This window comes from Polychytrium aggregatum, assembly GCF_025602895.1.
Source record: "Polychytrium aggregatum strain JEL109 chromosome Unknown BJ171scaffold_20, whole genome shotgun sequence".
NCBI lineage: Eukaryota > Fungi > Chytridiomycota > Chytridiomycetes > Polychytriales > Polychytrium > Polychytrium aggregatum.
The window spans coordinates 517,200-530,602 of NW_026516222.1; the positions used below are offsets into that span (position 1 = coordinate 517,200).

At 59.9% G+C, this 13,403-nt stretch overlaps 4 protein-coding genes across 4 annotated transcripts; 3 read left to right on the forward strand and 1 right to left on the reverse strand.

Moving 5' to 3' along the window:
- The first annotated feature begins 1,251 nt into the window (after positions 1-1,251).
- On the forward strand, positions 1,252-7,550 carry BJ171DRAFT_459609 (uncharacterized protein). Its single transcript, XM_053108421.1, has 8 exons — positions 1,252-1,697; positions 1,981-2,271; positions 2,432-2,855; positions 3,038-3,229; positions 3,385-3,589; positions 3,789-4,433; positions 4,517-4,960; positions 5,098-7,550. The coding sequence occupies exons 1-8, from the start codon at positions 1,359-1,361 to the stop codon at positions 7,388-7,390; spliced, it is 4,833 nt and encodes a 1,610-aa protein (XP_052966336.1). The 5' UTR covers positions 1,252-1,358; the 3' UTR covers positions 7,391-7,550.
- A 147-nt stretch (positions 7,551-7,697) lies between these two features.
- BJ171DRAFT_506787 (uncharacterized protein) lies at positions 7,698-9,889 on the forward strand. Its single transcript, XM_053111154.1, has 4 exons — positions 7,698-8,023; positions 8,150-8,394; positions 8,536-8,653; positions 8,786-9,889. Exons 1-4 carry the CDS (start codon positions 7,829-7,831, stop codon positions 9,485-9,487), a joined length of 1,260 nt encoding a protein of 419 aa, XP_052966337.1. The 5' UTR covers positions 7,698-7,828; the 3' UTR covers positions 9,488-9,889.
- On the reverse strand, positions 9,669-10,257 carry BJ171DRAFT_424402 (costars family protein; the record flags this gene model as incomplete). Its single annotated transcript, XM_053107666.1, has 3 exons — positions 9,669-9,721; positions 9,869-10,009; positions 10,185-10,257. The coding sequence occupies 3 exons, from the start codon at positions 10,255-10,257 to the stop codon at positions 9,669-9,671; spliced, it is 267 nt and encodes an 88-aa protein (XP_052966338.1).
- Positions 10,258-10,480: 223 nt separating this feature from the next.
- BJ171DRAFT_506791 (uncharacterized protein) lies at positions 10,481-13,403 on the forward strand. The gene is made up of 8 exons (XM_053111155.1): positions 10,481-10,862; positions 11,003-11,163; positions 11,319-11,442; positions 11,644-11,725; positions 11,840-11,982; positions 12,141-12,186; positions 12,279-12,489; positions 12,677-13,403. The coding sequence occupies exons 1-8, from the start codon at positions 10,595-10,597 to the stop codon at positions 13,343-13,345; spliced, it is 1,704 nt and encodes a 567-aa protein (XP_052966339.1). The 5' UTR covers positions 10,481-10,594; the 3' UTR covers positions 13,346-13,403.

A 13,403-nucleotide genomic window follows, 5' to 3' on the forward strand; every position in this document is an offset into this window, starting at 1 on the left:
CGTTGCTGCCGAAAAAAAGAAAGAGAAGGGAACTGCCTCAGTGCCTGGGCAGTGCTTGGGCAGTGCTTGGGCAGTGCTTGGGCAGTGCCATGAGAGCAGCGGGACAGGGGTGGATCGAGATGTACTTGCTGCCGCGGCTGGGCAGGTGGGCGGCACAGATCGCGCCAGCGCGAGATTGCCAGCGACCAAGGAGGACAGGGGCAGAAGCCATGCACTGCGCAATGGTTGTCATGGCCATGCACATGGACAAGCAGGCCCAGCCGGAAGGACGAGATCGTTCGCGATCGGGAAGACGCGGGTGGCAGTGGGGGGAGGGAACAAGGGAGTCACGAGCCGGCGTTGCGGAGGGGTGGCAGGTGGCGCTCGTGCCTGAACAAAGGACGACCAAGCGCGGCTGCACCCCTTCAAGGCTCAGTACTGCGCGAGTGCACGTCGAAGCGGGTGCAGATGGAGTGGGGGTCGATGGAGCGAGTGCAGATCGATGGAACGAAGCGATGGCGATGGCTCGAGTCGGGCAAGCAGCAAGTCCAGCGACCAGTCCATCGATGCGGATCTAGAATGGCAGACACAACAACACACTCAACAGTAACAATGCCGCCGCAGACAACGGCCACAGCCACTGTGCAAATTTGACTCAGCGCCCTGTCCCCCCCCTTCAAGGCTGCGCGCAGCCTCACACAGACTGCGTGGCACAGCACACAAACTGCGTGGCGCCTGTCTGTCGGTGCACGCCCCCGCCAACAAGGCGCCTCGCGCCCTCTTTTCTTTTCGCTGCCGTGTTTCCCCGCGTTGCCCTTTGTCGCCCGCGGCCCTCCCCTGTCTCACCCCCGACGCTGGCTTTAAATACGCCCGGCGCCCTGAAGCACATCCTCAAGGCCCTCCAAGGTTCGGCGCTGGCCAGAAGAGAAAAGGTGTCCGGCACAAGGGCCTCCCTTACCTTTGCTGCAGTTGCTGTCGTCTGCTTGCCTTTGGCTTGTCGTTTGCTTGTCGTCTGCTTGTCGCTGGGCGCTCCTCCACCGGCGTCTGCTATATCGACCCCTCTATCGCCCCGGCCATCGCCTGCTCCGTGGTCTTCTTTCGCCCCAGGACCTTCTCTCTTGCTTGGATCCCGCGGCCTGTGCTGGAATCCTGCGACTTGCGCTGGAATCGTGACGCACCACACCGCCTGGGAACTCGACACTCGCGCTGGACTTTCGCAACAAGTGCCTCAGTCCCGCCCCGAATCCCACCCCGGATCCATCTCGGTCTGAACGTCTCCCCAGGCTCTGCAGCAAGCAAGCACCGAGCCTCGTCTCGCCCACGGCCCACTCCCCTATAGACTGCCCACTACAACTCACCATCTTCGACTCTGCGCCAAGATGTCCTACCCTGCCAAAGAGATCGAGGCGTCGATGGACTACGACTGTGTCGTTGACCTTCTGCACGAATCCAAGGCCCCAGCCGTCGCCTCCACCGACTCTCGATCGCTGCTCACCCACTCGGCCCTCAAGTCCTTCATCATGGGCTGCCCCATCGGGCCCATCAAGCCCAAGCCCAACCTGCGAGTCGGCATTGCCTTGCCCGACAGCCCCGAGCTGGCTGTCTGCCTCATCACCCTCATGACCTACTGCACGGCCGTGCCGCTCAGTGTCAGCCTGACGGCCGAAGAATTCGAGGTCGAGCTCAAGAGCTTGAAGGCGAAATGCATGATTCTGCCCGTCTCCATGGCCGAGGTGCGTATCTCGATACCATGTTCGGTGTCGTCGGGGGGCTGGTGCTTTTGTGCAAGCCGGGCTGGCTGGTTCGCGGATGGCTGTTCTGTGCCTCGGTTCGCTCTGGAACCCTGTGCGCGGTGTGTCGGTCGGCCATTGCACCACCGGCTTGGCATTGTCGCTGCAGCCAGCACATTCGACTGCCCTATTCTCGATGCTGTTCTCGATGTTCTCGATGCTGCTCTCGGGTGTCACTCACCTCCATTCGGCCCTGCTCTGTCGCTTCCAGGATCCCGTCGTCAACCGTCTCGAAGGCCTGGGCATCCCTGTCTTCCTCCTCACCCCCGATTCCCTAACAGCTGGTCTGTTTTCGATTCAAAGCTGCCGCCAGCGCCAGGAACCGCCCAAGGACAACCGGAGATCGAGGGCCTATTCGATGCGACACGAGTACTCGGCTCCCGAGGACGAGGCCATGCTTCTCCGTACCTCCGGAACCAGTGGCAACAAGAAAACGGTGCCCTATACCCTGCGCACGCTCCTGGTCGGCGCCATGTGCGTCGCTCGATCGTGGGGCCTGAAGGTACGCACATGATGCCAGACAAGCACCTTGGCATTCCTCCTCGCTGCCTTCCTCCGCGCTGCATTCTTTTCTCCCAGCTTGGGACATCGTGCTCGCTCATTCTGTCGCCATCGTCTGGCCACCCAATTCTCACGCGCTGTCTCGTTGTGTCGTCCGACAGGAGGGAGAGGTCAATCTCAACATGATGCCCATGTACCACGTCGGCGGCATCGTCCGTAACTGTCTTGCCGTCATCCTGAGCCGATCGTGCGTCATCATGACCAAGGGCTTCGACCCGGTCGTCTTTTGGGACATCATGGAGAACTCGCAGGTGACTCCGACGTGGTATTTCGCCGTCCCCACCATGCACCACGCCATCCTGCAGGAGGGTCGGCAGCGCTTTACCGGTGCCAAGAAGGTGCCCACTTCCATTCGCATGATCTGCAATGCCGGCGGCGGTCTGCTGCCGTCGCTCGCTGTCGAGCTGCGTGAGTACTTTGGGTGCACTGTCCTGCCGTCCTACGGTATGACAGAATGCATGCCCGCCACCACGCCCCCGCTGAACTACAAGCTCGACCGGCCCGGCACATCCGGTATTTCTGTGGGTAAGTGAGTCCCACTGATTCACCACTCTGTGGCAGCAGCACCAGCATGCTGTGCTGTCGTCCATGATCACTGGATCCCATTGGATCCCACTGAATCTCATTGCATCTCATTGCATCCCACTGAATCTCTTTGGAACTCTGTCATCCTCTCATTCCCAACTCACCCGCACTTTCTCGCCCAGGTCCCGAAATCGCCATCTTTGACGGCAACGGAGACCGCATGCCTCTTGGTCAGATTGGCAACATTGGTCTCCGCGGCGTGCCCTGCTTTGGCGGCTATGAAGGCGACGAGGCTGCCACCAAGAAAGCCTTCAACAAGGAGGGCTTCTTCGACACGGGCGATATGGGATACATGGACAAGGAAGGATATCTTTGTGAGTGTCTGGTGCCATTTGATTCCCTCAACGAAAGCTGCTGCTGCTGGCTAGAGGATCCAATCTGAATCGCCTTGGTAGTCTGCAGCGCCCGTCCGTCTCTTGATTTTGTCATTTTCCTCACTCTCGCATTCCCACCATTGTCTCTTTTCCAGTCATCACTGGCCGCTCAAAGGAAGTCATCAACCGTGGCGGTGAGATTATCTCGCCCGTCGAGATCGAGGATGCCGTCGTCGCCCATCCGCGAGTCCAGCAGACCCTGGCCTACTCCATTGCCCACGATGTGTTGCAGGAGACCATCGGTGTTGTCATCGTCTCTGAGCCCGGTGCCCCGCGAGTCGATCTCAAGGAACTGCAAAAGTATGTCTCGCTGACTGAGCGCACCGCTGGGTGGTTCTATCGAGTGCACTGCTGAATGGTGGCGCTTGCCCATGCCTCGTTTGTCTGGCTCGCGGGTCGCTGCCTGTCAGCGTTTCGTATTGCCCTGATATCCGTGGCCACCGGCTCCGGCTTCTCGGAGTATACCGTCGCTGACCGCACCCTTCCTGTGTGTGCCTAGCTTTGTTTCAAAGACCCTCCACCCCTCCAAGTGGCCCCAGGCCATCTGCTATATGGACAAACTGCCCAAGAACCAAGGCAACAAGCCCCTCCGTATTGGCCTGGCAACCCGCCTTGGCATCAAGGAGATGACAGACAAGACCCCTATGTACGACCGTCTCTTTGAAGCACATGCCCCTCCCGTCACCGCCAGCATCAAGGAGCCCATCCCATCGCGCCTCGTCATCATCAACGAGGAGCGAGTCAAGCGCCTGGCCGAGAAGCACCCAGATGTCAAAGAGGCCGCTGTCCTGCCCAACCCGGACGGCTCCATCAACCTCTACATCGGCACTTCGTACACCGGACTCGATCAGGCCAGCATCAAGAAGCACATGGACGGCCGCATCCACGACTATGAGCATCCCAAGAAGGCCATCTTCATGCCCAAGCTGCCGCGCTTCTCTGATGGAGAACTGGACTATGACGCCCTCGAGAAGATGGGCAGCGCCAAGGGCGGCGACTCGGAAGGCATGCCCCCGATGCAGAAGATGGTCGCCCAGATCTTCAAGGAAGCGCTTGAGCTCGACCACATCCCTGGCGCCGGCGACGACTTTTTCGAGTTGGGTGGCAATTCGCTGACAGCCGGTCGACTTGCCTCGTTGATCAGGTAAGCCCCTCACCGTCCAGCAACTCCTGGTCGTTTCAGTTCGCCATATTGACTGTATCGCCACGCATTCTTTGGCTGTTCAGAAAACGCTTCGATGTCACCATCGCCGCCATGATGTTCTTCCAGAGCCGCACGGTCGAGCAGATTGCCGGCTTGATCTCCGAGATGCTCCCTGCCGACTTTGTTATGGAAGAGTCCGAGATGGGCGCCGCCAAGAACCGCCCGCCCCGCCCTCGCAAGCCCAGCCCGGCAAAGTCGTCTGTGGCGCCCGTGACCCTCTTTATCCAGGCCCTGCCCTTTTTCTTCGGCCCGTGCAAGGTCGTCCTCCAGTGGATCACGTTCGCCTACGGCCTCAAGCTGCTCGAGTTCATCTATGGCATCTTTTTCGATCAGCGCCGTACCCCGGCCATCCGCACGCTCATGGTCATCCTGTCGCTGATTGGCACCAAGCTGTCGTTCTGGACGATTCTGCCCATCCTGGGTATCCTCACCAAGTGGATCATCATCGGTCGCTACAAGGCCGGCAGGTGCGTTTTGCTTCCCCCTCACCCTATCGTGTCTAGGGTCACACCGTGCTTCATCGCGATTCCCTTCTGGTCTGTGATCAATTGCGCCGCTCGCTGACAAGTACTTCTTTCTGATCCGCCATCTCTCTCCGACACAGCTACCCTCTCTGGGGCTCCTATTACCTGCGCTGGTGGTGGGTCGACCAGGTGCTCAACCTGTGCGGCCACGGCATCTTTGGCGGCACCAACTTTAGCCGTGTTCTCTACTTGCGGTTGATGGGTGCCTCCATCGGCAAGAACGTGCACATCGACTCCATGACCAACATCCGCGAGTTTGACCTCGTTCGCATCGGCCATGGCTGTGCCTTTGACACGAGCCGTGTCCGCCCCTTCACCATGGAGACCGGCAAGATGGTGCTGATGCCCATCCGGATCGGCCACTACTGCGTCGTCAACGTCAGCACCGTCATTGCCCCTGGCGCCACCGTGCCAAACAACACCGTCTTCCCGCCCCTGTCGTCCTCGTACGAGCTGGAGGATGCCTCGACAAAGTACACGCCCCTTTGCCGAACGACAGCGCCCTCGCCCAACCTTTTCGTCAAGGCCCTGCTCGGCTATCCCATCCTCTTCCTCGTGTGGTTCATATCCTCGATGCCGTGGATGTTTGTGCTCAACCGTATCGCCCAAGTTCCCTTCACTCCCGATAACTCCCTGACCACATCCTTTGCCGAGATCCTGCTCTTTTTCGGCAACCCGGCCCGTGTGGGTCTCCACATGGCTGCCGTGTGCTGCAACCAAGTTCTCAGCCCGATCGTTGGCCTGCTATGCTGCATCGTCATCAAGCGTGTCTTTATCGGCAAGTTCAAGGCCGGGCCGCGCAAGATCACCCAGCTCAACCTGCTGCGCTACTGGCTCATGGAGGAGCTGCTCGGCGACGGCACCTTCCGCGGCGTCTCGGCCCTGATCGGCAAGCACTACGAGCTCACTAGCATCATCTACCGCGCCCTGGGCTCCCGCGTCGGCAAGCGCATCTACTGGCCGGGCACGCCCGTCAAGGTCTATGAGTTTGATCTGTTTGAGGTCGGCAACGACGTCGTCTTTGGCTCCCGCTCGCACATTGCCAACTCGGACCACTTCCAGAGCGCCAAGATCATCATCCGCTCGGGCGCCATGTTGGCCGATCGCTGTGTGCTGCTGCCGGGCTGCACCATCGGCCGTAACTGCGTCATGGGATCGGGCGGTCTCGGCAAGGCCTTCACGTACTATCCGGACGGATCGATCTGGATCGGCTCCAAGAACGGCGGCGCCACTCTCTGGGACGCCGGCGACCCGGTTGCCGCCCGCTCCCAAGACACCCGCACCCCATTCGCCCGCGCCTTCTATATGGGCACGGCCAACTTTTTCGTCCTGCCCGAGGCCATCTGCATCCTCTACAGCACCTTCTTCGAGGCCTTCACGGGCTGCTACTGGACGATGGGCATCACCGGCGCCGCCATGATCGGCCGCATCGCGGTCATGCACAACTGGTTCGGCAACAACATCACCTACCTGTCGTACTTTTGGCCGCTGTTCTTCTTTGCCACCGCGACGGGCACCTTCCAGGTCCTCAGCTTCGGCGCCCTGTTCATCACCATCGCCATGAAGTGGATGACCATGGGCAGACGCAAGGTCGGCCGCTACGACTGGGACCTGTCCTCGTACTGCCAGCGCTGGCAGATCATGCTGGGAGCACAGTCGATCCGCCACGGCCTCCTCGATCGCATCCGCGGCTCCTGGTACATTGTTGCCTTTTTCCGGGCTCTCGGCGCCAAGGTCGGCAAGCGTGTGTGTCTGTACCCGACCGGCGGCGATCCCATGATGACCGAGCCCGACCTGACGACCTTTGGAGACGACGTTGCCCTCGACCGGGCCAGTGTCGTGTGCCACATCAACAGCAAGGGCCAGTTTGCGCTCAACCCGCTGGTCATCGGCAGCGGCGCCGTGCTCCGGGCCTACTCGCGCCTGCTCTCGGGTGCCGAAATGGAGGAGGACTCGACCCTCCTCGAGCACACCCTCGTCATCAGTGGCGACATTATCGAGGCCGGCACTGTCTGGCAGGGCTGGCCATCGTCCGAAGTCACCCCGAAGGCCCCCGTCATCCCGGCCCGCAAGAACACCGACGGCAAGGCGACGCTTGGCCGAGACGACCGAGCCGGCACCATTCGCGGCTCTGCTCGCTCCACCAGCCGCGCCGGCACCCCGAACACAGGCTCGGTGACTCGCCAAGGCACACTCCCTCATCGCGGCCAGAGCATGTCCCGCAGCAAGTCCAACACCCGCGAACGACCGATCCGCGGCCAGTCCGACTCTGCGGAGCAAGACCGAGAAGGCGGCCAGCGCAGAACTCGCCGCTACCGCTACTCGCAGTTCCACGGCACCTTCAAGCGCTCGACGGCTGTCCAGGGTCGCTGAGGCGGCTGAGCAACGCATGCTGGAGCTGACAGCGTCGCTCCGGTGTCTATCTGGCATCTCACTTTGGTGTCCTTCACTTTGGTGTCTCTCTCCCATGTTCCCTTAAATTGGATCATCTCTCATAGGGATAATATAGCAGCGTACCCATTTTGAAACAGGACACCTTGCCTTGACTATAATCCATCATGGCCGTCCATCGCACCCTCGATTTTCTGCGACGCTGCACTGCGATACTGCCCCGCCCTGAATCGCAGCGTCAGCGTGGCGCCCAAGCAACCCGCCGAGGTGCCTGTTGGGACGCGGCGGCTTCTGGTCCTTATCACCCAGGCGTGCGCAAAGGGCGATCGGCCCAACCCGACTTGCCCATTCATCGTGCACGATCGATCGATCGTCTGGGTAGCCAGTGCATCCACCCACTCACATCCACTCATCCGCCCCATGCCACCGCCGTCGTTCGATCCCGACCTCGACTCGTTCTATGTCTTCAAGCAGCTGGGCGAGCGACTGCTGGACATTGCTCGCCGTGCCAAGAAAGAAACCATCATCGACACCTCGTACTTTATGTGCTTCTACGGCGAATGGCACCACGAAACCCTCTTTGAGCTGCTGCTTGAGCGGCTGGACGTGATCCAGGTGAGCAAGCGGGCTCTCCCAGATGGACAGATCGACACTTGATCGCAGCAGAGCCGTCGACCCTTCTCGCACCCAATCCATGTCGACGCCGACCCCCGGACCACTCATCCGCATGCTTGGTCCCAGCCCATCCAGCGATGGAGGATCATGATCCTGCTCGACTATGTGTGCGATCGCACCACCTTATTCAAGTCCCACATTGCCGAGAATTTCGAGGAGCTCTTTCGGCTGACGATCCCCAGCAACGATGTCTCATCCAACGGCGTGCGGTTTGTCAAAAAGATCCTGAAAAAGTGGGCCAAAGAAGGTTTTGTCCCGACCAAGTCTGTCACCGCTGCCGAAGAGCGGTTGGAGCCTTTCCAGGGCGTCATGTAGGATTCTGTTATGGGGGGTCTTGGAGGAGGCGAGAGGCGGGAGGATATGGCCCTGCGGCCCTGCCTTCCTTCGTGGATGAGCCGACAACGAATCGGCGGGCTGCAGTGGATTCTAACAGTCATTTGTCCCGCTCGCAGCGATGAGCAGGGTGTCGCTGCCGAGAGGCGCTCCTCCGATCCCCATCACGATCCCAACGTCGTCATGGGCCTACATGTCAAGAAGATCCAGGACAAGATTGAGACTGAGCGAGAGCAGGTAAGCTGCAGCCGACTCCTCGAGACCTTTTGCTCCAGGCTTCAAGCAACCGCAACTGCAGCCGCGAGCAGGAGCCTTCGCGGGAGACTCTGACCGCCTGGCTGACTTTGTCCGTCGTCGGAACGGCAACAGCACAAGCGGAATCGAGAGGCATATTGGCTGCAGTCCACCAACGACATCGACATGCGGAACAGCTCGGGCCATGCGATCGAATTCTCGAGGCTCTGGCAGACGCTGCCTGACCTCGACCAGCGCGACCTCTGCGATCTCCTCCACGAACATCAGACCTGGCTCATGGACACCTGCGGCGAGGACGAATGGGACCGGTTTGTCGAGCGAGACTGGGAATCGGCCCCCGCCGACCCGCTCGTAGCATCGCATCCATATGACTATCATGCCGGCGTCCATGGCGAGGGCGGCTATCCAGACAACAGCATCCACGGCCTTGAGCCTCCATACGCGGCCGCTCCGGATGAGCATGCCCGCTCCTCACTCGGATATGCGGGTTATTCAGAGCCGCCTCTGGACGCACATCCGTCTGGCTATCGGTCGGACCGCGATTACGAGCAGCCTCAAGGCCAGGCGCCGCCGTCCTCCCAGCAGCAGTCTGGATATCAACACCACGATTCGAGCAAATACGACGAGCAGTACTCGGCCTACTACCAGCAACAGCAGCGCCAGAGGCATCCCGGCTCGCAACATCCGCACGAATCTCAGCACGATTACCACTACCAGCATCAGGCTGCGCCAGACTACCACGGCTCGAGACAGTCGTCGCAGGGCTACGGCTCATACCCGTCATACGAACGCAGCAGCACCCGAGCGGAGAAGTAAGACAATTACTCCGGTCGTTGCTGGAGAGCGCCGAGAAGCAAGCATCGCGATGCCAAAGGGGTCATAGGTGGCTCTATTCGGCTGGGTCTTTGGATTGCCTGGCAAAGCTGGTCCAAGCCAGCCGCACACAAAACGACGACCTCCCCCAGGCAGCAGTATCGCCATATCATGCGTGCCGCAATCAAGGGTTGTAGTCGTCAACCAGCAAAACAATATCGACTTGGTCGCTGACACCTGGACATGTGGGGGCGGGGGTGGGGAACATCAGTGCCAGTGGAACCTGCCATCCAGACGGGATGCTGATAGTCCACTGGGCCAACTGCAAGCAGTTGATGGTGTTTCATTGATGCTGCGCTGCGTCCATAGTTGCGCAATACATACCCTGCAGGAGAAGCTCGCTTGCATAATTGACGACCTTGGCTTTCTTTGCGGCCTTGAGGGTGCCGACGAGGGCCTCGAAGATGTTGGCGCAGCGATCGTCCTTGACGATCACTCCAAACTTGACCGAGTATTGTCCGGACGCTGGCGCCGACCAGGGATCGCCAGGGATGGAGAGGTCGAAAGGAACCAAGGCGCAAGGCTCAGTCGTTCGAAGCAGTGCTGGTGAGGTGGGGAGCCCCCGGCTGACATCCAGCAACTAGTTTCGCGGCCATGTGGTCAGGGATCGGATCGACCCTGGCTCGATATGAAGACTCACCATCGCAGGTACCGAGACGCTTGATCTCGCCGATGAGCAGCTTGATTTCCTGGGCGACTTGAGCGGGAGTCATCTCGCAGCGGGTGTCGATGCAACGGGTGGTGATAGTGTGATGGCGGGCAGCAAACGTTTCTTTGGTCGATAACACAGCCCAACGATTCTCCACGGCGCTTGGCGGTTCGGCTGGTGCTTGTCGATGTGCTTCGATTGCTGTTGGTGCTCCTGCACGGCTCCCGGGGGCACTGGCAGTGTCGGATGAGATGAGAGGATGGGGGGCAAGGCCGCCCGCTTTCCTGGCGCCCTGGTCGATTGCCCCAGCCCAGGGTGTCCCGAAAGCCTTCTGTCCTGATCTGCCCGCCTCCTCCCTCATCGCCGTCGCCGTCACCATCGCCAAATCGCATCCGCCCCCAATGAACCCATCGACAGCAGCGACGATGCACCCCATTCTCTCGCGTGCAACCTCCCAAGAGATCCAGGTGCTCTATTCGCAGTTCAAGAACAGCCTCGATCTCCTGATCGACCATGCCGCCAAGACCCCGATACCCGAGCTCGAGTCAATGACAACCCCGTTGACGGAGCGCCCGCCAGGTGCCTCGGACAAGTCGATCGAAGAGGGCACCGTCTATCTTGGCCAGGTGTGCTCGACCATGGAGGAAATCTTCTCGCATGGCTTCATGGGTAATGACAGCAGCGAGCCTGCCAACGACGGTTGAGCCCAAACGACCTCGACTGCCGCCCATTTCATGCATGGCTGCGGATGAGCCATCGGTCGCATGCGCTTATCCATGACTCTCCACCCTCCCCCTGCCCGAATGCAGCCAAGCGGAGCTGGCTTCGGACCAGAACCGTCTGGGATTTCATCGAAGAAACCCTCCGCAAGTACTCGAGCGAGCAGATGGATGTCCAAGCAACCCTGGCCACCGTCAACACCATGACCGAGGCCAACCCCAGCATGCGCACCAAAGTTTGGATCCGGCTGGTGAGAAATGGCTCTTGGAGTTGCATTCGGCGCCGCCGGAGTGCCCCGCATATACCTCGCATATACCTCGCATATGTCCAAAGGCCCCGCTCGAGAGGCCGCAGCGACGCAGCATGTCGGTGGCTGACGAAACAGTCCTATTGTCCCCGCCAAAGACGCTGATGCAGCAGACCCTCGGCGACCACATCCACACCCTGATTGCGAATCGGACGGTGCTCGCTGCGTGGTACGAGCCATGGGCATTCCTGATGCAGCCCGACAAGGCCGACCCGCTCATAGGTCGGTGCATCTCCTGCATGCAACCACAAGCCGCCGACTCGGTTCAGACCTGACCAGCAAGCCCTCCCCCCCTGCCTGGAGTGAAGCACCCATACTGCCGAGCATTCATCGCACTCACGCCGAATGCGGGGGGTTCGATAGCGTACGATTGGGCGCCTTTTCTGACCAATTCTGCGCTTCGGGTCATTTCCCCTCATTCAGGAATGCTGCAGGGTCTGACGCAGCTCGAGTTCAATCTCTATCTCAAAGACGAGTCGTCGGAGCTGCTTACGGAAAGCAAGAGGTTAGTGCGCTGGGTCGGTCCATTTGGTCGGGCGTCAGCACTATCTCGTTGCCAGCAGTATATATGCATGTGGACAGAATGAATGTCCTGATATTCGTTTATTGTGCCGTCCAGTCGAGCGCCATCCACAAGCACTACAAATGCGGCCAATGCTGCGAATGAGCTCCTCAAGACCGGCATCGCGGGTATCGGCAGTCTCACCGAGAGCATCAACATCAGTGGCATCGCCGCGTCTCTACAAACCAAAGTCGAAACAGGTGCTCGGAGATTCTGAGTGTAGCCGCTTGTATTTGTGATGGTGCAGTTGCGGGAGTCGCTGCAAATCAGGCTGCCAGTGCGATCCGATATGCACTTGACCTGAATGTCCATCCTAAAGCAGCGGCTGCCTTTGTCTCTTAACCCTCGACTATCACAGTGCGCACTGATGGAATCAATCTGCTCGCCGAGTCCCTCAAATCCAGGTTCGTCCGCGAATAGCATGCCCCCGACCTCGTCAGCACCAAATGCCGTCGTCCGCGCTAATCCGACTGGGATACGATGGTGAATTCGATAGATCCCTTCCAGTCTCCTCGCGCGGTGCAGGCGAGGCTAGCGAAGAACTTGAGAAGCTTCGGACTCAGCTCGAAGCTGAAAGAAACATCCGGGTGCAGCTGGAAGTCCAGATTCTGTCGATGCAGCGGGCCAAGGACGACGACGAGCTCAAATTCAAGTCCGACTTGGCCAAGATGGAGCAGAAGGTCCGGGAACTTGCTCAGTCGCTCGAGGTACATCCAAGTCCACGGACAGCTCGCATTCAGGATGCAGTGCCGACTCTGTGCTCTTTCTGGTGGCCTGGGGGCCATTGTCCGACTTTGGTTATGCCTAGTCGGATCCATGCTCGACACGTTCATCGATTTGATTGTAATGAGATGGGGCTGACACCATTCTGTTGCGCGACTCTCTGCTGCACAGCTGAACGATAACCGCCTCAAAGCGACCCGAGAAGAGTTGGCACATAGCCTGCGCGACCAGGCTGACCTCAACGCCCAGCTGGACCGTGCTCGTATGGCTGCGCGCATCGCCAAGGTCCAGCTCGAGAAGCTGCAGAAGAGCCAGAGGACTGCATCTGGGTCACAGTCGCAAGACAGCGCCGAGTCGCTGGGCAGTGCCCCACGCAGCCCCGTCTCCGGTCCAGCCTTGCTCTCCATCCAGACCGGACGGACAGAGCCAAGTCTGGAGCGCGACACTGTTCAGTCCAGAACCTTGGCCCGCTCACCGCTCGAGCCGCGGGGCGACACTGGGCTGACTGGAAGCGATGAACTGAGGTCGCCCGAGGGCTCGATGGAATCCATCGGCGATATCCCTTCGTCTCTTCCGACGACGCCGATCACCTTTATGGCAGCCGATTTGCCGATTCCCGGCTACCAAGATGATGCATCCAGGACCAACGAGGCTGCCGGGCTGCCGCACTCACCTACCACTCAGCCAACGGATGGTGCTAGATCCAAGCGACTCTCGGCTGCTCCGCCTGGGATGCTGCGCCAAAGCAGCGCTGGTCAGAGCAGTTCAAGCCAAGGCGCTTATGGCACCAAGAGCGCAAAGAAAGGCAGTCGCAACAGCATCACTCTCGAGTCGCTCTAAGCAATTTGTCACTTTGGGGCAGCTTCCCTAAACAAAGAAAGCCACGGTCTGAAATGCA

Coding starts and splice junctions, on each gene's coding strand:
- BJ171DRAFT_459609 (XM_053108421.1), top strand. CDS start 1,359: ATGTCCTACCCTGCCAAAGAGATCGAGGCGTCGATGGACTACGACTGT. Junction 3,230..3,384: donor GGACAAGGAAGGATATCTTT/GTGAGTGTCTGG, acceptor TCTCTTTTCCAG/TCATCACTGGCCGCTCAAAG. Junction 4,434..4,516: donor CGACTTGCCTCGTTGATCAG/GTAAGCCCCTCA, acceptor TTGGCTGTTCAG/AAAACGCTTCGATGTCACCA.
- BJ171DRAFT_506787 (XM_053111154.1), top strand. CDS start 7,829: ATGCCACCGCCGTCGTTCGATCCCGACCTCGACTCGTTCTATGTCTTC. Junction 8,395..8,535: donor GAGCCTTTCCAGGGCGTCAT/GTAGGATTCTGT, acceptor TCCCGCTCGCAG/CGATGAGCAGGGTGTCGCTG. Junction 8,654..8,785: donor TTGAGACTGAGCGAGAGCAG/GTAAGCTGCAGC, acceptor GAACGGCAACAG/CACAAGCGGAATCGAGAGGC.
- BJ171DRAFT_506791 (XM_053111155.1), top strand. CDS start 10,595: ATGAACCCATCGACAGCAGCGACGATGCACCCCATTCTCTCGCGTGCA. Junction 11,164..11,318: donor CCAAAGTTTGGATCCGGCTG/GTGAGAAATGGC, acceptor TCCCCGCCAAAG/ACGCTGATGCAGCAGACCCT. Junction 12,490..12,676: donor AACTTGCTCAGTCGCTCGAG/GTACATCCAAGT, acceptor TCTGCTGCACAG/CTGAACGATAACCGCCTCAA.